We start from the raw sequence: 20,994 nt of genomic DNA, 5'->3' as shown, positions 1-20,994 counted from the left end.
GAGGTTAGTTTTCTCCCTAAGGTCATTCATAATCTGACACCATGGGAGAAAAAAACGAGAATTTGATGCTTCAAGTTCAAGTCTCTCGAGAAATTCATGTTTTTGAATCAAATATACGAATAAAAAGATAAATAAATGTATGAATGACTATTTCAATTTGGTGAGCTACGCATTTATTCAACATTTGAATTCTATATATATATATATATATATATATATATATGTATGTATGTATGTATGTATGGCCTCTTCCCTCCATAGTGGTGTGGTTATTGTTATTATTATTATTTTCATTTATTTGATTTAAAATAAGTAATGGATCAGATAACTATTGGGCTGAAATGGATTGTACCGAAGCTAACCCAAAGCCCAATAGGCCCATATTTTGACTATTGACGATTCAAGGCGCACGTTAGCATGAGGAACTCTTGAAAGCTTAAACAGCGCCATGAGTGCGCACTGCACTGAACATTTCAAAATCGCATTTGGGCCGTCACGTAACTAAACAACAACAATCCTGAAATAGGCTTCAAGGGTTCTGGAAGAAGAAGAAGAAGAAGAAGAAGAAGCTTCTGGAACTTCCAATCCCACAATAAAAACCGAACCCTAAACTCATTCAACGCTTTGCTTAACCACCTTATCCCAAAACCCAGCTATCTCTACCAAAACTAAAACTCTCCGAGCTCCGCTGCCTGAAAATGGCGTCTGCTAATGCAATTTCTTCTGCATCGATTCTATGTTCTTCCCAGAAGGTACTACCTTGATTTCTCATTTCTTTGTTGTTATTCTACAGAAATTCCTCCCCTTAGCTCGTAATCTTTACAATTCTTCCCTTTCCTTCATCTTTGAAAATGATGATTTGTAGATTATAGTCGTTGCGATTCTATACTGTTGTGTCTGCGCCGTATGAGAATCATGTGAGCTACGTAATTGGCGTTCTATGTAGAAAGTTTGTGGAGTTTGTTATCATAGATGAGCTGAGAGTGGGTATTTCATTCTTGTAAAATGTGTTGGTGGTGGAATTGTGAAGGAGAAACTGATAATGCTAATGTAGCATTTCCAGTAACTTACGCTGCATTTATCTAACTTTGCAGAGCTTGAGAAAGGCGAATCAAACACAGAACAACAGGCTAAATTACAGACAGGCGGGTAGCAGATTTGTTGTGAGAGCTACTGCTAAGGAGATAGCGTTTGACCAAAGTTCTAGGAGCGCACTTCAGTCTGGGATTGATAAGCTTGCCAATGCAGTCGGTCTGACTCTTGGACCTAGGGGTAACTTCTTGGTTCTTTTGATTTATCAATTACTCAGTATTGAATTTCGTTTGTGCAGACGTCGTCATTTTGCAGATTGATATCTCGTTCTACTTTATGGAAATAGATTCATTTCATGTTTTGTTACTCCATTGGATGGATTTTGAGAATTTTGGGTTCTGAACTAAATATTCAACTTGTTGTGGCCTTTGTATTTGAAGGGAGAAATGTGGTGCTGGATGAGTTCGGCAGTCCTAAAGTTGTAAACGATGGTGTGACAATTGCTCGGGCAATTGAGTTGCCTGATCCCATGGAAAATGCTGGTGCAGCTCTAATTAGAGAGGTTGGTCCTCCTTTACACTCTGATCTTCCTGTTATATTTGATCTGTTGTGATGCAATAATTTATCATCCATCAGCTATTGAAATCCTGTAAGCATACTATTTGCCATGAAGGTTGCAAGTAAAACTAATGATTCTGCTGGTGATGGGACGACAACTGCCTCAGTCCTCGCTAGGGAAATTATCAAGCTAGGCCTGCTTAATGTTACCTCCGGAGCAAATCCAGTATCACTGAAGAGAGGAATTGACAAGACCGTGCAAGGATTGATCCAAGAGCTTGAGAACAAGGCTAGGGCTATAGAAGGCAGAGATGATATCAAAGGTATTGCTTTCTGCTGGGAATTAGTAGAAAACAACCAAAATATGAAATACAAAGTTTACTGGAGGAGAAAAATCAGTACCCACCAGAAAGAAATCGAATGTAAAAGTTATTTATAATCACAATATTTTTTCATCAATTGATGATCCTTGTTTTGTTTTAATTCTGTGTAGCTGTTGCTTCTATTTCTGCTGGAAATGACGAGCTTATTGGGATGATGATCGCTGATGCCATTGAAAAAGTGGGGCCTGATGGTGTCTTATCCATTGAGTCATCATCTTCCTTTGAGACCACTGTTGAAGTTGAAGAAGGGATGGCGGTGTGTAGTTTTGCTCTTTACTGAAGAGTATCTTTCTTAATCCAATTCCAAGTCATTCATGCACGTTATAACTCTACTCTATGTCTTCATCTTTTTCCTGTTGCAGATTGACAGAGGCTATATTTCTCCTCAGTTTGTAACAAACCCTGAAAAATTAATTGCTGAATTTGAGAATACACGAGTATTAGTTACAGATCAGAAAATTTCGGCCATAAAGGATATAATCCCTATATTGGAGAAAACCACGCAATTGAGAGCTCCTTTGCTGATCATTGCAGAGGATGTTACTGGTGAGGCTTTGGCTACTCTTGTTGTGAACAAGTTGCGGGGGATTCTAAATGTTGCTGCCATTAAAGCTCCGGGCTTTGGAGAAAGGAGAAAGGCGATGCTTCAAGATATTGCCATTTTGACAGGTAGTCTATTTTACGAAGGGTTTGCAACGAGGAGTTAATTTTATAAATTTGATCTGCTTTTATGTTGATTTGAGTAGAATGGCTAACGTTTTTCTTGTTACTTTATTATTGTTTTAGGTGCTGAGTTTCAAGCCAATGATCTTGGATTGCTAGTAGAAAATACTTCAATTGAACAGCTTGGTTTGGCCCGAAAAGTGACCATCTCCAAGGACACTACCACCATCATTGCTGACGCTGCTTCAAAAGACGAGTTACAAGCCAGGATTGCACAGCTAAAGAAGGAATTGGCGGAGACAGATTCTGTGTATGACACAGAGAAACTCGCTGAAAGAATTGCCAAACTATCTGGTGGTGTTGCTGTCATTAAAGTAGGAGCTGCAACAGAGACTGAACTTGAGGACCGTAAGCTCCGTATTGAAGATGCAAAGAATGCAACTTTCGCTGCCATAGAGGAAGGCATTGTACCTGGCGGTGGTGCTGCACTGGTTCACCTCTCAACTCTTGTCCCTGCAATCAAGGACAAGCTTGAAGATGCCGAAGAGAAGCTCGGTGCCGATATTGTCCAAAAGGTAACCGAAGAACTCCGTAGTGCGTAATGTCGAGATGAGCTTTTCTTTGACTCATTTCCAGGCATTTAACCAGTCTTGAGGCATTCCTGGAACTACTACTGGGTGCTGCATTTGGTCTTTTGTTGTTGACTTGAATGTTTTTGTACACAGGCGCTGGTAGCACCGGCATCCTTAATTGCCCAAAATGCTGGAATTGAAGGGGAAGTAGTGGTGGAGAAGATAAAGTCGAGTGAATGGGAAATTGGTTACAATGCAATGACAGACAAGTACGAGAATCTAGTAGAGGCCGGCGTTATTGACCCAGCCAAGGTGACCAGATGTGCCTTGCAGAATGCAGCTTCAGTTGCTGGGATGGTCCTAACCACACAGGCTATTGTAGTTGAAAAGCCCAAGCCCAAGGCACCCACCGCTGCACCACAAGGCCTTACTATTTAAATTTCTGAGAACTTTCATATCTTCCACCGTAGGATTTCAGATATCACGAACGTGGTGGGTAGTCTGGCGGCGCGCATTCATTGGAGGAAAAGGCAAAACAATAAGGAGACGCAACTCCGTGTGAATGCGCCTTTTTTGTAAGGTTCTCTGGAAACTTTCATTAAGATACCTGAAGAAAGATTAATGAATGAATTGGATTAAGTTTATGAGTTTTCATTGAAAAGAAATAATTTTGATGAATTGGGTCACTGGTGGGGCACCCCTTTCGATCATTTCATGTGTTAAAATGACCCTTGAGGGAGGGGATTTGACAGAAACAGACAGCACCTCTGTTGTTCTTTCTGTGATATCCTTCCATTAATTGGCTTTTTAAGATGGAATCTACTATGAAATCCACTGTTCCTCAGGGGAAATAATAATGAATGTAGGGTCCAAATTGAAAGCTTTCAGTGCCGAATTTGTTCCTATGGGGTTTTTTTCTTTTCCTTATATTAAAAAAGGGAACAAATTCTTCGTGCAGATTGCATATTAACAAATTGAAAGCTACTAACCACGGCCACCTTTATTTCTCGGTGCTCAATGTTTACTTTTATTTATTTATTATTATTTGTTCAAATTGGCTTAATTTATTATTATTATTAAGTTATTTTACATGTCTAATTAAAATGAGTAACATGTAAAAATACATCATTATTATGTAATTAAACCTTATATTAATTGTTGAATTATCTAATTTAACAACTAGTATATAAAGTAATTACGTTGACTTTATTTTTTAAGGACCATAATTCGTCATTTTTTTTTAATTTCTAAACAATATTTAGAAAAATAAGAATACTTTTTTAAACAAATTTCAAAGATCAAAAATGAAAATTTTCATGAGAATTTTATATTCATATAAAGATAAAAGGATGGGAGTAATTAAAATTTTAAATTAATAAAAGGTAGTAATATTTCAAAAAAATTATTATAAATTATCTAAACTCTCCACACGTGCGGTCCATCAATTTAACATATCTGTACTTCAGCTTTAAAAAAATTAATTTTTTATTATTATTATTATTATTATTATTAAGATATACTTTAAACAACTTCCCTCCTGTTGGTATTAAATTTAATGTATTTATAGGAGTGAGAGCCGGGGATCGTTGAAGCCAGATTTGTGGTTGTTTTCTCTTTCCAATATTACCCCCAGTTTGATTCAATATTACGAGTATAGTTGGAGGCGAATTGAGTAATTTCTCACTAGTTCGCCATCGAAGGGAGAGGAAAAACGAGAAAGGACTCGTGGAAGCTGGGTGGTCTTGTAGGCTGCGTGGAAGGCAGGCGACGCGGCAATGACCGATATAGAGTGGCTTCCACCGCGACAATGAATAGAGCTCCTTGTTCATGGAGGATCTTCAACCCTAGTTCTTCTTCTTCTTCTTCTTCTTGATTTCCTAGATCTGTCTTGTTCTTGATTACAGGTTCCATGCTTTTCCTTTTCTCTTCTTGTACCATCCGCATTGTCTTCCTACTTATTCAATCGCTTTCTATCACTTTGCCTTTTGGTTCTCTCTCACACGTTTATCTTCTCTTTCTCCTGCCTGTTCCTATCTCCATTTGAATTTCGTTTTTATTACGTGCTGTATTTGTGCCATGTTGTGACAATGTCCAACGTCGTTGTAGCTTGTTTCTCTGTTATTCTGTCCAATGATTGGATTTCGATTTTTACTTGTTAATTGATGCATACAGAATTTTATTGGCTTTGACATAGATGGCGGAGGTCGCTAAGGTGTTGTATATTGTGGTTCTGGATTATGAAGAACAAGTGAAGGAGGAGAAGGGGTCTTTCCGGTATACTCGCCCCGTTTTGCAAAGCACTCTGCAGCTCATGGGTTGCAAGGCACGACATGCTTTCAAGGTGCTTCATATTTGACGCCTTCTTTCTCTATATCTCAATTTAAGATTTGCCGACTGATTTTCCTTTACCTTCACCATTATGTTCTTCCTTGGGCGAGAAAAGATGGATGGTTATTCTCATATTTGTTTCGTTGTTTTCTCTGTCTGGGTTGTGGTCTATTTTTTGCGTATCTGAATTGAAGTTGTGGAGGTCAGATCTGCATCTACCCTGTCGTTTCTTGTTTATGAGTTCTATATGTTCTATTTTTGCTATTGTGGGATGCATAATTATTTCTTTTCTCTTGCTTTTATTGTTTTTTTTCTGCGAGACCAAACTGTTCTTCTTTGATTATGTTTATTTCTCTGTTGTTGTCATCGTTGTTGTCATCATCATGCTGCCTTTCAACTTCCTATCTTTCCTTTCCCTTGTCCACTAAGCTGTTTGTCGTTGGTGGAGATATTATTCATTGTTCCTATCGTATGCTTTAAATTGTGGTTCACCTTTTCTATTTCGTGAACTTTGCATACCGAATACTTTCAATATCTTGGCCATTTTCAAGAATGGCCTGTTTTGGATGTCCTGTTCCAATTCTCTCTCGCGTGTACCTTGCATTGTCATGTTTTCTATTGGCAGGCAGTTCTTTAAAACAAATTCTATCCTACAACGGCAGTGACAAATAATGCACCGACCTTGATTTATGTAAATAGAAGTTTATGATTTTGAGTTTTGAAGCCTGGGTGTTTACCATCATGCAGAGATAACCCTTAGTGTTTATGTGGCGTTCTAAGTTGTTTTAATCTCATCCATCCTCGTGCATCAATGCTATTTGTCTATAATTCTTTCGGTTTTTTTTTTATTCCCAACGGCGAAGTGATGGATACATTCATCACCTTTGCAACTGAAGAGTATGGAGGTGGATGTACAATGCCTTGTCTACAACCTTATCTTCGATCTGAATTTACAAATTCAAGAGAGAGGTTTGAGTGGGAGCCACAAGTTATCAATATTTATGATGTTTGCTTTTGATCTTCTGAAAATTTGGACTGTTATACAACATTTTCATCATCTGTTTTGCTTTATTTATCTAGCTTCACATCAAATTAATTTGATTCGTTATGTTTCCAAGCAATGTTTAAAGCCTTGAAATTTTCTGATGGTTATGATTTTTTTCCTGTGATTACTTGATTAGATAAGCCAAAGGGCTTTTGAGTTGTTGCGTAAAGGTTATGATGTGCATCCTGAAGGGTTTGAGACAAGATCTTCTGGAAAAGAACATCTAAGTTTATCTAAAGATGGTGGAAACAAAAACATTCCCTTTGAGATTTATAAAAGGCGCACAACCCTCATTGTAAGGAGAGCAACCTTCTTAGATGTTGTATGCAAAGCCCTGACAGAATACAAGTACGTGAGTCCCAACCAGAGGGCTGACTTGCTTTTAGCCTGCAGGTAAACTCTAAACGATATGAGCCTTTGAATAAAGTACCCATTACGTTTACCTGTTTTTCTTGTGTGTTAATCTACCATTATTTTCCACTAATAGGTAATTCTGTGGTTTAGTCATGTGTAGTTTAGGTTCAAGTAGCTTTGTACAAGGGTAAGTTTAGAGATAATCTTATTCATGCCAGAAAGTTCTTATGTGGATCTGACTATTTTAGATTTACATCTGGTCTGTCTTGTGGTAGATTTGGGGAGAGAAATTCTATGGTAAACCTGAGGGAGAGGAAGTGGAGGATTTTTCAACCATAGAAAAGAGAATACTGGTGCTATTTGTAATCCATGTAACCCTCTTGGTGTCTCTTTGGGTCTTAATACTAAAAATGTCGTGTCTTGTCTTAACCTGATCACATATGAACACTTATGACAGTCCCTTGGTTTCATGAATTAAATTTCTTGTGTCTATTATGCATGGATATTGTACGAAGATTTGGGGCTGCTTGCAAGTCTGATAAGCACCATTATATTTGTCTAGCTGGTTTGTAATTCGTGTAACGATATTTTGTTTTCACAGAATCCGGGAAAGGAAGGAATCTATGACTGTACTATTATGTGGTACTAGTGGCTGTGGGAAATCTACCTTGTCCGCTCTGCTGGTATATCCTTGCAGAGACTTGAATCTTTGGGGACAAAAATTTGTTGCATTATTCAAGCTTTTACAGTTTCTTGAAGTGCCAACAGCTAACTGCAATGCATGGCATGGAGTTTTAGTTGAAAGTAGTTTTAAAATCTTCTAACTTAAGTACACTTCACTTTGTCTGACAGGGTAGCAGGTTAGGAATTACGACAGTAATATCAACCGACTCAATTCGGCATATGATGAGGAGTTTTGTAGATGAGAAACAAAATCCTCTACTCTGGGCTTCAACTTACCATGCTGGGGAGGTTTTGGATCCAGTGGCTGTCGCTGAAGCCAAGGCAAAAAGAAAAGCAACAAAGTTGGAAGGCAATCCTCATTCATATCTGAAGGATGAAGTACTGGAGAGTTCTTCCATTGGAAAATTTGATGGCCAACCATCGGATCGTTGCACTGAGCTAATCAGTCAAAAGCAGATGGCTGTTGAAGGATACAAGGCTCAGAGTGAAATGGTGATTGACAGTCTTGATAGGCTGATTACTGCATGGGAAGAGCGGAAAGAATCAGTGGTTGTTGAGGGTGTTCACTTAAGCCTAAATTTTGTGGTGTGTAATCTTCAGTTGACTTTTCTTCCCTATCTATCTAGATTTTATATTCTTCTTGGCATTTACTCCAACGCTGTTTTTGCAGATGGGGCTCATGAAGAAACATCCATCAATTGTACCATTCATGATTTACATCACCAATGAGGACAAGCACATGGAAAGATTTGCTGTGAGAGCAAAATATATGACACTTGATCCAGCTAAGAACAGATATGTGAAGTATATACGAAATATTAGGGCAATACAAGAATATTTATGCAAGAGGGCTGATAAGCATCTTATCCCTAAAATAAACAATACCAATGTTGACAAGAGTGTAGCTGCCATCCATGCAACAGTATTCAGCTGCCTTCGTAGGCGTGAAGCAGGCGAACAACTATATGATCCTGTACGCAATACTGTTCCTATTATTGACGAGGAATACAGGAATCAGTGTGCAGCCAACTCGTTGAGCTCTAAGTGCATGTTTCAACTCATCCAGAGGAAAGGCTCATCTAGGAATCTCATGGCTTTGGTTAATACTGACGGATCGGTAGCTAAGGCTTGGCCTGTTGATCCAATTGATAATACAAGTGGGAAGCCTTTATTAGGCCCGAGGACTGAGAATGGATTTGGGACTCCAATGTATGGTCCATTGCAGATTGGTAAAGCTGAAACTGTTAATCTTCAATTTGGTTTCTATGGCATCAGTGCTTGGCCTTCTGATGGTGGGACCAGCCGTGTAGGGAGTGTGGATGAATCCAGGCCAGATTGGACTGATACTAGTAAATACCATTCTTCTTGCTGCAGCTCTCCAAGGTTTTCCGATGGACCTTCCAAGGAGGTAGTTTGGAAAATTATTTTAATTTTCTGAAGAACTCGTCGTCTAATTTTTTATGTTTATGTTTAGAAGAATACTGACTTCCCAATACTCGGTGCTCATTAGTTTTGGAAATTTAAAAGCAAATATTCAAGCTGTATAAATGCGACATCTGTTTCTTTTTTTCTTTTCTTCGATGCTATCTTACCTCTTCGGTTGTAGAGTATAATTTATGTATAGCTCTGATGGCCCATTGTTCTTTTTCAGCTCAAGGAAGATATCTCAGTGCACGGTAGTGAGGAAGAGGTTGATGATCCTCAAGAGCTTGGCAGTGATGAAGACTTTAGTGAAGATGGTGACAAACAGATTCATGAAGAGGTATTATCTGGTTCTTACCTACAAGAATTGCTAAATATGTTTGAAAGCTTGGTCCTTTGCACTGAGTTCTTGGAGTTCTCCAATGGAGCTCTTCTTGCTACAGAGTATCCAATATAATTTGTTAACAATATCATGCACTAGCCTTGTCTTGGCATTGGATCCTATTTATATTAATGCTGTTTAGTAATTTGCTTCATGCTTGGTATGGTAGCGAAGCTTTAGGATCAGAATTTGAATATTTTACATGATGGTTCACAGGTAGGCTCAGTCGATGAAGAGTCGACAAAATCAGATGAAGAATATGATGATCTGGCAATGCTGGACGTGAATCATGGTTACTGGTTAGATGATGACAATGAGGACATGGAAAAGGCTGGATCTGTTACCAAGGGCCAAATGAGTGCTCGAGAAGTTGATAGGTATCGCCAGAACCTGGACCGCGTCCTGCGCTCTAAAAGCAAGTCATCCAAGTCACTCTGCTCCTTTTCTTCTCTTCTTAAGGAGAAAGAAAGAAATAGCAAAACCTCTGGTGCTATGAAAATGAAGAAACGTTCCCTTAGCATTCCAGCCATGAGAAAGCATGGTTCAGCTATTGAGGGGGGCCCCATTCTCTCTGGAGCTCCTCAGGGGTAGCTCAAGAATTTTGGTTTCCTTTCTTGATTTCTCAAGGTCTCTTTTCCTGGTATTAGCTCAAGACTACGTGCGCATAAACGCCCCCGCCCCCGCCTCCGCCCCTCCCCACTTCCCCCGGGTTAAAAAAATGTACAGAGAGGTGTTCCTTGTGATTGACTTGCTTCGGGTTGTAGCGGTCCCTTTTAGTATATAAATACACATATTCCACTAATTTGTTTATGATAGATGAATGTAGAGGACAAATATGATCATTCCTGTCCTACCGCACAGAATACTGCTTAGTTCTCAACAAAAAAAGAAGCCTAATTTGTAACAAAGTTATCTGTGCAGCCATTGAGCTCCACAGGACCTGTAGCTTGGCGCTTGCGTGTTGACTCTGGTCTATCCCCGCCCCGGTCTCTAGGAAAGTAGGTGCTTCTTAGAACCATTAAACAGGAGAGAAAAAAAAAATCAAGGGTCAGAACCCAGATTTGAGCTCGAAAGCCTGCGACTGGCAGCAGAGTAATTCAATTTAGTTCGTTTGTGTTCATCGACCACTTATGAATCAGTTCAGGCCTCAGAGTAATTCAAATTAGTTCCAAAGTGGTTGGAATCAGTCTGCGAAGATCAGCCCCACGTTTAGCCAAGATGCTTAACACCATTGTTGCTTCTTTAGTCCGATTCAACTTGCATAATTCCAACACAATCTTTTCACAAACCGATGGATTTAATTGATACCCATCCTTCTCCATCATTATTTGCAGCTCAATAGCTTCATCAACCATTCCCCTTTCGCAAAAACCATCAGCCAATGCGTTGAAAATTGCTTCATCCATTTTGATTCCCTTGCTCTGCATTCCATTTACATATTCTACTGCAAGCCCCATATCTCCTACCTTGCACAGACCATCTATTAGAGCCCAATATGTATCAGAATTCGGGGCAACAGTTCTGTCAGACATTTCGTCGAACACTAAACATGCACTCTGGATCGCCCCTGCTTTACAGTAGCTTCTAATAATCAGATTATACAAATGGGGATCTGCCTTCAAGCCCTCGTCGTGCATCTTCATCACCAAGTTCTTGGCCGTCTCATTCTTTCCCGAGCTCGTGAACCCATCAATTAAAAGTTTATAAGTGTTGGCATCAAAACGAACTTCTTCTTTTTCCATCAAAAGGAGTATCAAATCCAACTCCTCGAAATTCCATCTCTTAGCGCAAGCACTAACCATCACATTGAATGTAACAATGTTGGGTTTAATTCCCTTCCCCAACGTCTCCTCCACCAACTCTCTACCTCTCTTAATCTCTCCATTCCAACACAGGATATCCACTACAACGGTTAAAGAATAAACAGAGACCTCTAATCTTGATTTAAGCATTCGGTAGAAGAAATCTAAAGCTAAATGCATCTGATTAGATCCTTTAAGCGATAGTAAATGCACAGTACAGCTCTGCTCATCGATCATAATCCCATTGTTCTTCATATAGCTAAAAGTTTCAGAAACAGAGTCGAAGAACCCATACTCCGAGTACAGAGTAAGCATGAAATTGAAAAATTTTACCTTAACCTTCCTTTCTTGACAGCAACTTTCCACCGTCGAAGCAATAATAGCAAATGGGTAGCGGAGATTTCCATCAATCGATACAGTTTTCAGAAGGCTTGCTGCATCGGAGAACATCCTTGCCTTGAGAAGCCTGCAAATGACGGTCAAATGGGCCTGAAGATCAGGCGTGAAGGACATGAGAGGCTGATTTTTTAGGCAAAAATCGAAGAAATGGAAGCATTCTGAAGATCTAAGATTTGGATTAGAGAGAATGGAAGTGAGAACATGGGGCTTGAGTTGGGAGATGAAGCATGACTCATTGGAATTGAACGGCGCCGGAGCTAAGATCGTTGAAATGATTTCCACGAGTGGTTTCGATGAGGGATTGGATTGGCGATTTCCTTTGACTGTTTTGAGGGTTTTCAGGAGATTTGGAATCGACATTACTGAAATTCTTAAGAATTGACGAATTATGTGATTTTCTGATAATAAATGCAAAACAGAATCCAAAAGAGGAGAGGAGATGGCAATGGTGGATGACGTGGGACCCTTCCTTCCATTGCGTGTCTGCCACATGTATATTCATCATTCACGTGGGCCCCACGCATCCCATTCCTCTGCCACGTTTTCTGAATTTCTTTTTCGTTTATATTTATATTAATTTTTTATGGATTATTTTAATATTTTCCACTAATTGGGGCATTTGGGTGAAGCCTCGTCCATTTTAGTCTCCTAGTTGGAAATATTCTCCGAGTTTGTCCATTGCTATTTAGCCCTTCATATTTTTCATATTCCCAACAAACGCTTATAATTTTCATATATTCTTCCTGTTACCATAGTTGGATTATATTTACATTATTGCCCAACTTGATATTATATCCATACCCATGTTGATACGAACATCTCGAGTCAAAATAAGTATGCAAAATCAATGGAGGAGACAACGTTGTTTTTAGTTGTTTATTGATGTTTTATTCTTTGATGCTCTACTATCATTGTTACGGTTTACTTAGAAGTCTCTAGTGGTCCACACTCATCGTTAGTAGATATTATCATTTTTGGGTTTTCTCTTTCAGTTTTTCTATCAAGATTTTTAAAACGAGTCTCTTAGGAAAAGGTTTCTACATGTGAAAAATGTTTCGTTCTCCTCTCCAACCGATGTGGGATCTCACCCTTTCGAGGTCAAGCGTCCTTGTTGGCACTCGTATCCATCTCCAATCGATGTGAGACTCCTCAATCCACCCCTTCGGGACTGGGTCTTTGCTAGCCCACAACCTCTTATCCGCCCCCTCCTCCTTCAGGGTTTAGCCTTCACACATCATCAGATGTGTGGCTTTGATACCATTTATAACCGTACAAGCCCACAACTAGCAGATATCATTCTTAATTTAATCAAAAGGAACCGTAGATTTGAAAAGAAATGTGAAGAACTCAGAAATGATGCAAATGCAAGGCAAAACAGAACACAAAACCCACATTCTTCATGAATTCATACACTAAATTACAACCATTTCTAACCCAAAATGAGTAGCTAAAACAAAAGCATTATTTGTGTGTTTAGGCGTCACATACAAGTTGATTGATTCATAGAGAGCAATCAAACTAATGATGAATGGAAAGATCTCATCTGAGGGAAGCTGCAAATATGGTAACCACACAGTGAGTGACACAAGTAAGCGAGTAGGAGATCTTCACAATCTCCAACTTCCTGAACCATCGCTGTCTGTCATACTTATAAACAAACAAACAGAGAGAGTGAGTGAGGGGAAAAGAACGTACATCACAAATGTCTCCTCCCATTGCTCCACCCCCAACCTCCAATACTACTACCCGAGCATGCAACACGACGTTGCTGAGTATGTAAAGACGACGTGCCTCGTATGTCAACAAGACATGGTCGAACCGGACAGACTCCTGAGACTCAACAACACTACAATTACACCCCAATAAGCTCCCCCACGAAGCAGACATCGAGTGTTTGACTCGAACATTTGACCTTTTGGTAGATGTTAAGAATGTAATAACCTCCCCATGAAGCAGCAGACCTCGTGTGTTTTACTCAAACCTTTGACCTTTTGGTAACCTCCCCCATGAAGCAAACATCGAGTATTTTACTCGAACATTTGACCTTTTTGTAGACGTTAAGAACGCAATAACCTCCCCCATGAAGCAAACATCAAGTGTTTTACTCAAACATTCGACCTTTTGGTAGACGTTACGAGTGGCAACAACCTCCCCCATGAAGTAGACATCAAGTGTTTACTCGAACATTTGACCTTTCGGTAGATTAAGCGGACAATAACCTCCCACTTCCTTCCAAATTAGCCAAGAATTCACCATTTGTAGAGGATTTGGGGCATCTTCTTCATTTCTCGAGATTCTCTTCCCTTTCTTGGCCTGTAAAAAAGCTACAAAACTCTCCTCCTTCCACCATAATCCAATTACACAATCCAAAAAAACAAATCCCAGTGTCTATAATTAATTATATTACCTGAGAACAATCAGATCTGGAATCTGGGTCTATTTTGAACAGCATATTATACCCAGAAAAAAAAAAATTGAGTGGTGATTATATGATGAACAAAGTGGTTGATTGCCGATGCAGCATCATCAAGATTCTCAGCTGCAGCAAAGAACTCGGGAAGCTCCGAAACCCATATGAGTGTGAATCTTGATAATGCCACACCAGCGACCAACAACTGTACTGTCTCCAAAAAACCCTAAACAAACCCCAAAAATGAGGTTTCGGAGAAAAAATGGTTTAGGGTTTGGATATATAATGCCATTTTCATTCTTCTTAGCTTCTGTTGCTTCGCTGTATGCTACTCTCACCGTCTTCCCCCACAAACCCTAATTCTATTTTTTTTTTTATATAATTCTTTTTAGGATCCTAATTAAATTAACCATAATGCTCCAAACCTTATCTCTTCATTTGGTACATAATATAATATTTTAATTAATTTTTTTTTTTTAAAAAAAAGTTATTTTGTATAATTTTCCAGATCAAATGAAATGATGCACGTGTGAAATGGTTTAAGTTTCAATTATTGAGATTAATTAAGAAGCGATCCTAAATTAAATCACATGGTTACCATTAACTCCTTAATTGCTTTTCCACGTAAAGTTACAATTTTTAAAACAAATTCCAACTTTTAAATCAAATAGTTTGAACCCCTTTGTTTATCTTTTACCGTCTGTCTCAGTTCAATAACCAAATGCTCTTTGACATTTGGGGCTGTAGCATGCTCTAAGGGTTCGGTCAGTAAATTAAGACTAAGCTCGTAAAGCTATTATCTTAGAGTCAGTATAGACGTTAGAACATTGGGAGCACCTTCCTTCCCTAATAAGATCCATGGATTATTATTTGATAATAAAGAAGGTTGGGATTTAGTGAAGCTGGGGAAGGTTTGATTGGAACAAGGAAGGAGGGAGGGAGGCTTATCTGAATATATAAATTATAAAATTAATAAAATACCGTTTGTATTCTGGCAATGTTTCCATTTACGAAGCACATGCACGTGATGTTTTTAATATTTTTTATATTATGTATCTCTATTACAACAAATATAAATTCACTCATTAAATATATTTTAATTTTTATTACCCAGTTTAAATCGATTAATTGGGTAGAGGTGGGACCCAGTGGGCAGCTTTATTAATATAGGAAAAAGGAAATAACTGCCCCTGTAATTTACTAGATTCGTTTGGCCAATATTTTAATTTTACCAAAATTTAGGATTCAAAATAAAATATAAAAATATAAATAGAAGGATAGTGAGACTGACAGATTCCTGTCCACCAACACTCGCCACCCGAACCGCCGGGTCCATGTCCGTACATGTGAGATGCCAACTTCAACGCTGCGTTCCAATCCACCTTTAGATTCGCCTCTTTTTTTTTTTTTTTTTTTTTTTTTTTTTTTTTTTTTTTTTTTTTTTTTTTTTTTTTTTTTTTTTAATTTCTATAAATAAAATAAAATAAAATTTTAAATTAAGTCAGATCTAATTGAAATTAAATCATGAATTTATTTATAGTTTTATTAAATCGTTTTATATTATCGTACGATCTTACCTTTATTTTTAACGGGTGAATTATAAAATTTTTGTTATCTTTGAGTAATATACGAAACCTCGTTTTAAATACCTTAAAGAATAGTAAATTATTGTCACATGGGTTTAACAGTCCCATGTGCTCTTTTGCTACCTAGTACTTTGGTTGACCAACCATGTTATAATGTTTTTTAACACAAAGAAAATAGAGGGAAAAAACAAAAAAAATAAATGTTTTTTATCTAAAGTTAAATCAATTTTTTACAAATAAATAAGGTAAAATTATTTGAATCGTATATTTTAAAAAAATAAGTACATTTATCGACTATAAAAGTGAGGTTAATAGTTGAGCAGCAACAAATGCCATAAAAATGAGTAGCTCTGGCGAACTCTCGCACCAGATGCAGCTTCTTCCCATCAACAGTATCCTGTCGTCAATTCACGACAAAGGGCAATTCAGCGACGTTCAAACCGTGGGCGGTGGAGGTCTGGTTAAGGGAAGAAGAAGAAGAAGAGATAGCGAGAGAGAGAAGGATAAATCCCAATTGGGGAGGAGAGGAAGAAGAATGGTAAAGGAAAGGTGCGTGCGCCACACATTTCTTTTAAGGTTTTATTCTTTGGTTGATTTTTTAAAATCCATACCAAAAGTGAGATAGAATATTCGAATGTCTTACCCTTTAGATGGAAGTGTACAACATTCAAAGACTTTAATTAATGAGCCAAATAATGAACTAATTGATACCGATTATAAGTATGTTTTAAAAAATAATTATTGATTATAAATAATAATCATAATTAGAAAAACTTAACTATATATTAATACAAATTAAATTAGTTACATAATTTTCAAGTTTTATAATTCTTTAATTCTTTTCGTAAATTGAAACTTTTGAGCTTCCCTAGTACGTGGGCCAAATCCGAAAGCCCACGGATAAGAAGCCCATGGACTGAGCTTCCCGTGACTCAATGATGGGCCGAAGCCGGAAGCCCACTGATAAGGAGCCCATGTACTGAGCTTTCCGTGGCTGAGTGATGGGCCAAAGCCGGAAGCCCATTCAAGAACTTTTTTTTTTTTTTTTTTTTGTCCAAATAAAGTGGACAAAAAGAAATATATAAATTGAACATAATACCAATATTTTAAAAAAAAAATTATATAAAATCTAACATGTAAAGCACAAATTCTTTATAAGGTTAAAAATTAAAATATCATTTTAATATTTATATTTATATTTTATTTTAGTTTAGTCTAGTTAAGTCTAAAAAATCATATGAAGTTAATTTTTTTTTAATTAAAATTAGTTAATTTTCATATTTAAAATAGAAATAAAGAAAAAAGAAATTGTATATTTAATTTAAAAAAAAAAAAATTAGAGGAGCATGTGCGTGGGCTAAATAAGCAGTTGGGGGCGGAGTTGGGGGCGGATTGGTTTGAGGAGGCAGTCTCTGTGTTGGCCCCTTCGGCTTTTGAGCTTTGGGCCCTCTCCTCTTCTTCTTCCTTTCTTCATTCCTTCTGCTTTCCCTGTAAGTATCGAAGCTTTTTCGCTTCCCTTCTCTTCTTCAGGCTTCTTCCTAATTTTCCAGTGTTTACATTCCGCAATCTCCTTATTTCACTGAATCCTTTGATGGATTGCTATATGTTGCAGATCACTTTCGGAATTCGACTATTTCGGTCCGGTCTTTGATCGATTGTTGAAGGCTAACAATCTGTAATCATTCAGGTCAATCTCCTCTTCAGCTACCATCTTCCATTTTCTTTTCAATTTTACGTAATGCTGTAGCGCCTATGAACTTCCATTTTTTTTTTTGGGGTTGGGAATGCCTGCAGCTCAGCCTACAAATGCACCATTTGATATTATTGGGAGTACTTGCTCATACAAGTGTTGTTTTCAGAATTACAGGAAAGAGAAATGCTCTTGATTCTATTAAAAAAAAAAAGTGATACTCATTGGAGTTGGTATTTTTAATCATTCAATTTGGTGTGGCTTCTTTCAATACTCATTGGTTCTTCAATTTTTATTTTGTTTGTATGGTAGCTCTATTCATAACCATTGTATACAGCCACAATGTTTCTGGATGTCTATTAATTCATGATCTTATTGCTACTGCTTTGATGGCTGTCTGAACTTTGCTAACTACAAAACATTACACAATTAGTTAGAACGAGAGACAATTGAAAACCCCTAGATTCCTTTGTTATAGAAATCTAAAGGGAAATATTAAACCCAGCCATTGCCTTAACCTTCTCCCAAGAACTGTCTGCATCTCTATTTTTTCCAGCCAAATTTTTTCTAAGATGGAAATTGAGTAGCTTGCCATTGTGCATCCCCCGTCCCAGAGTGTAACAGCTCAAGCCACCGCTAGTAGATATTGTTCTCTTTGGTCTTTCCCTTTCAAACTTTCCCATAAGGTTTTAAAACGCTTCCTCAAGGTTTAAAAACGCGTGGATAATAGAGAGGTTTCCACACTCTTATAAAAAATGCTTCGTTCCCCTCTCCAACTGAGGTAGGATCTCACAATCTAGCCCCATTGAGGACTCGATGTCTTTGCTGGCACATTGCCCGATGTCTGACTCTGATACCATTTGTAATAGCCCAAATCCACTGCTGGTAGATATTGTCATCTTTGGGCTTCCCTTTTTGGGCTTTCCCTTTAGGATTTCCCCTTAAGGTTTTAAAACACGTCGGTTAGGGAGACATTTCCACACCCTTATAAAGAATGTTTTGTTCCTCTCTCCAATCAACGTGGGATCTCACACAAAGTTTTGTGTTAGGGTGAAAAATAGAACAACTCCCTTCCTCCATCATATACTAGCAAGATTCCTCCATCATATACTAGCAAGATTGGCTGCAAGCCATTTGCTTCCAAGCCTGAAAGAAAAAGTCTTCAATTGCACTTAAAAACAAATTGTCATCCCAAAAGAACATGCACCATATGCTTCAAAGCACTTTTACAAATATTGCAGTACTAGGATCCACAAAGAAGAAAAGAAAATCCTTGCATGAGGTCGTTAGTGTCAATCCTCATGTGAGAATCTTACTGGGTGAAAATGCTAACATTCTTTGTATTTTCTGTTGAGGGTTGTTGGAAGGGAGTCCCACATTAGCTAATTAAGGGGATGATCATGAGTTTATAAGTAAGGAACACATCTCCATTGGCATGAGGCCTTCTGGGAAACCAAAGGCAAAGCCATGAGAGCTTATGTTTAAAGTGGACAATATCATACTCTTGTGGAGGTATGTGATTCCTAACATGGTATCAGTGTTATGCCCTTAACTTTGCCTTGTCAATAGAATCCTCAAGCGTCAGAACAAAAAAGTTGAGCCTGTGTAGTCAAAGGTGATTCAAGAGTCGAACAAAGGATGTACTTTGTTAGAGGAGCTCAGAGAAGGAGTCAAGGCTCGATTAAGGGGAGACTGTTTGAGAGCTCCATAGGTCTCAGGGGAGGCTCTATGGTGTACTTTGTTTGAGGGGAGGATTGTTGAAAATTGTTGGGAGGGGGTCCTACATTGGCTAATTAAGGGGATGATCATGAGTTTATAAGTAAGAAATGCATCTCCACTGGTATGAGGTCTTTTGGAAAAACCAAAAGGAAAGCCATGAGAACTTATGCATAAAGTGACCATATCATACTATTGTAGAGGTCTATGATTCCTAACATTTTCACAAACCGAGGAGAACAAAGAGGGAGTGAAGGGTGAGGTCCGCACAAAAAAGAGAATAAGTAGCTAAAGGTAAACTGTCAATAAAGATTAGAGGACCAACAATTAACATCCTTACTCTGGGGCAAGGACATAATGCTTGCAACCGAGTGATCAAAGAAGGAGAATAATTATAAAACGCTCTGGAAGAAGAGCTCCGAAGGCATCAAGACTAACATTGTCCCATTATTTCCAAATGTTCCCACAGATATTGCGACTATCCCATTCGATTGGCTATACATGTATTATTCCATATACTTGCACCAATTTATACCCATAGATATCTGCTAGCGGTGGGTTTTACCACTGTGCACTCCTTTTTCCTTATTCTTGGATTTTCAGTTTAAAGTTCGATCGATGTACCTAACGAACTCGCAAAAGGAACAATAACGGTACTGCTCAATAGTTTCCTTAGTCTCACATTAAGTCCCCAAGACTCTGGTCGGTATCCGAATTAAAACATAGCAGGCTACATGAATTCATACTTGAATGCAACTTGTCTTGACCTCTAACTAGAGCTCATCTTTTTTATGTAAATACTCACTGAAGAAAACCTGTGTTCTTTTCAGGTTTCCAGTTTTTTAATTTTCCACAATTGATGAGTTTTTGCTGTTAGATTGAAGCTTTCACTTCAACATGAACCCTTACTCTGAAGATAGTGTAAGCTGCTAAAGTTCTAAACCTAGGTGTTTTCATCAACCAATAATATGAAATGGGGATTTAAAGATGTATCCTTTCTACAGGATCAGACCACCGTAGTTGGTTTCGAAGTCCCGAAGTCCCCCGATTCAACCTATAACAATGAATACCATGTGACCGAAGACGAGGCACGTGATCCACCATTTGTCCCGCCTCATTTGCAGCACACCTTACTCAGCCACCCAGCAAGTAGAGATACCAGTGGAACTCTTCCATTGCCTCAGAATGTAATTCTCAACCATCTTTTTATCGAAAACCGAGACACCCCACGCTCCGTCGTAGCTCTTGGATTCACACACCGTTTTCATTCAAAATACGTCACGGTTGTGCTTTACAAACCAGTTCACAGAACAGGAACTAGCCGAGCTTAGTTATGCACATACATCAACAACATTCACTAGAATGACATGGCTACATGGATTTAGCAGTAGAAAATGTTCATGACAAGTGATATGTCATTGAAGTTAGAGTGGAAGCATATAACTTCACCAAGTAAATGAAGGCTGACAACGTAGATATTGTACCTCTATTTTATTCAACTCTTCCCTGCAGTAATTGAAAACATTCAGACTGCTAAATATGCAAATTCTTATTGACATGAACGTCCAGTCGGCTTTTTTGTTCTTAATCTTATTTAATCTATGAGTTTAGACTCGAGCCACGAACCACCAATGGGTCTAGATATGCACTGATTAGACGTGCAAGTTACTGAAAACCATTAAAGTTTGCTGTATCTTATGTCTTACTTCCTCTTCAATGGCTCGCACATTAAAGTTTTGGTCGATTTTAGTTCCTACAAGTTAATGTTGTCTGCCTCAGCCTTCTAGTTTTTATTGAACCTTAAACTGATATCATTTCCAAAGAGTTTACTTTTGGAGGCGAAGTCCGTGACATAGAACCCAAAATTTAATATCCCTGCCGCCTTGCATTAAGGAGGACCACACTTGATTTCGATATGTCGTCCAGAAATTCCAGATCAGTTATATGTCGTTTGTTGGATTCAAAGCC

General features: G+C 38.2%; 4 protein-coding genes and 1 long non-coding RNA gene across 8 annotated transcripts; 4 read left to right on the top strand and 1 right to left on the bottom strand.

The window, feature by feature from the left end:
- Positions 1–504: 504 nt before the first annotated feature.
- LOC111483598 (ruBisCO large subunit-binding protein subunit alpha-like) lies at positions 505–3,916 on the top strand. Of its 2 annotated transcripts, none has more exons than XM_023129798.1 (8): positions 505–752; positions 1,095–1,272; positions 1,473–1,594; positions 1,706–1,913; positions 2,084–2,229; positions 2,336–2,642; positions 2,760–3,232; positions 3,292–3,364. In XM_023129798.1, exons 1-8 carry the CDS (start codon positions 699–701, stop codon positions 3,343–3,345), a joined length of 1,542 nt encoding a protein of 513 aa, XP_022985566.1. In that variant the 5' UTR covers positions 505–698; the 3' UTR covers positions 3,346–3,364. The 2 variants fall into 2 exon arrangements, with proteins under 2 accessions (XP_022985566.1, XP_022985565.1); XM_023129797.1 differs by having other exon boundaries at positions 509–752; positions 2,760–3,211; positions 3,362–3,916.
- On the top strand, positions 3,675–10,262 carry LOC111483596 (P-loop NTPase domain-containing protein LPA1 homolog 1-like). Of its 3 annotated transcripts, none has more exons than XM_023129792.1 (9): positions 3,675–3,788; positions 4,779–5,112; positions 5,403–5,549; positions 6,718–6,974; positions 7,537–7,618; positions 7,788–8,204; positions 8,290–9,027; positions 9,271–9,381; positions 9,640–10,262. In XM_023129792.1, the coding sequence occupies exons 3-9, from the start codon at positions 5,403–5,405 to the stop codon at positions 10,012–10,014; spliced, it is 2,127 nt and encodes a 708-aa protein (XP_022985560.1). In that variant the 5' UTR covers positions 3,675–3,788; positions 4,779–5,112; the 3' UTR covers positions 10,015–10,262. The 3 variants fall into 3 exon arrangements, with proteins under 3 accessions (XP_022985560.1, XP_022985562.1, XP_022985563.1); XM_023129794.1 differs by having other exon boundaries at positions 5,381–5,549; XM_023129795.1 differs by lacking the exons at positions 3,675–3,788; positions 4,779–5,112; positions 5,403–5,549 and adding an exon at positions 6,053–6,161.
- On the bottom strand, positions 10,157–12,017 carry LOC111483602 (pentatricopeptide repeat-containing protein At2g28050). Its single transcript, XM_023129802.1, has one exon. The coding sequence runs from the start codon at positions 11,982–11,984 to the stop codon at positions 10,581–10,583; it is 1,404 nt and encodes a 467-aa protein (XP_022985570.1). The 5' UTR covers positions 11,985–12,017; the 3' UTR covers positions 10,157–10,580.
- Positions 12,018–16,974: 4,957 nt separating this feature from the next.
- Positions 16,975–19,879, top strand: LOC111483611. Its single transcript, XR_002718395.1, has 3 exons — positions 16,975–17,110; positions 17,233–17,307; positions 19,857–19,879. It is a non-coding gene; the product is annotated as an uncharacterized LOC111483611 (long non-coding RNA).
- Positions 19,880–19,923: 44 nt separating this feature from the next.
- On the top strand, positions 19,924–20,357 carry LOC111484021 (SNF1-related protein kinase regulatory subunit beta-3-like). Its single transcript, XM_023130439.1, has 2 exons — positions 19,924–19,947; positions 20,031–20,357. The coding sequence occupies exons 1-2, from the start codon at positions 19,924–19,926 to the stop codon at positions 20,355–20,357; spliced, it is 351 nt and encodes a 116-aa protein (XP_022986207.1).
- The last annotated feature ends 637 nt before the right edge of the window (positions 20,358–20,994 follow it).

This window comes from Cucurbita maxima, unplaced genomic scaffold (assembly GCF_002738345.1).
Source record: "Cucurbita maxima cultivar Rimu unplaced genomic scaffold, Cmax_1.0 Cma_Scf00009, whole genome shotgun sequence".
Taxonomy (NCBI): Eukaryota; Viridiplantae; Streptophyta; class Magnoliopsida; order Cucurbitales; family Cucurbitaceae; genus Cucurbita; species Cucurbita maxima.
Note: the sequence above shows the minus strand (reverse complement) of the source record. Positions and strands in the feature narration are given on the sequence as shown.

What these genes read in the sequence shown, in the direction of transcription:
- LOC111483598 (XM_023129797.1), top strand. Translation starts at nt 699, where the DNA reads ATGGCGTCTGCTAATGCAATTTCTTCTGCATCGATTCTATGTTCTTCC. An exon ending in TCTGACTCTTGGACCTAGGG is followed by an intron (nt 1,273 to 1,472) that starts GTAACTTCTTGG and finishes TTGTATTTGAAG; the next exon opens with GGAGAAATGTGGTGCTGGAT. An exon ending in AGGCAGAGATGATATCAAAG is followed by an intron (nt 1,914 to 2,083) that starts GTATTGCTTTCT and finishes AATTCTGTGTAG; the next exon opens with CTGTTGCTTCTATTTCTGCT.
- LOC111484021 (XM_023130439.1), top strand. Translation starts at nt 19,924, where the DNA reads ATGAACCCTTACTCTGAAGATAGT. An exon ending in ACCCTTACTCTGAAGATAGT is followed by an intron (nt 19,948 to 20,030) that starts GTAAGCTGCTAA and finishes TCCTTTCTACAG; the next exon opens with GATCAGACCACCGTAGTTGG.
- LOC111483602 (XM_023129802.1), bottom strand. Translation starts at nt 11,984, where the DNA reads ATGTCGATTCCAAATCTCCTGAAAACCCTCAAAACAGTCAAAGGAAAT.
- LOC111483596 (XM_023129792.1), top strand. Translation starts at nt 5,403, where the DNA reads ATGGCGGAGGTCGCTAAGGTGTTGTATATTGTGGTTCTGGATTATGAA. An exon ending in AGGCACGACATGCTTTCAAG is followed by an intron (nt 5,550 to 6,717) that starts GTGCTTCATATT and finishes TTACTTGATTAG; the next exon opens with ATAAGCCAAAGGGCTTTTGA. An exon ending in CTACCTTGTCCGCTCTGCTG is followed by an intron (nt 7,619 to 7,787) that starts GTATATCCTTGC and finishes TTTGTCTGACAG; the next exon opens with GGTAGCAGGTTAGGAATTAC.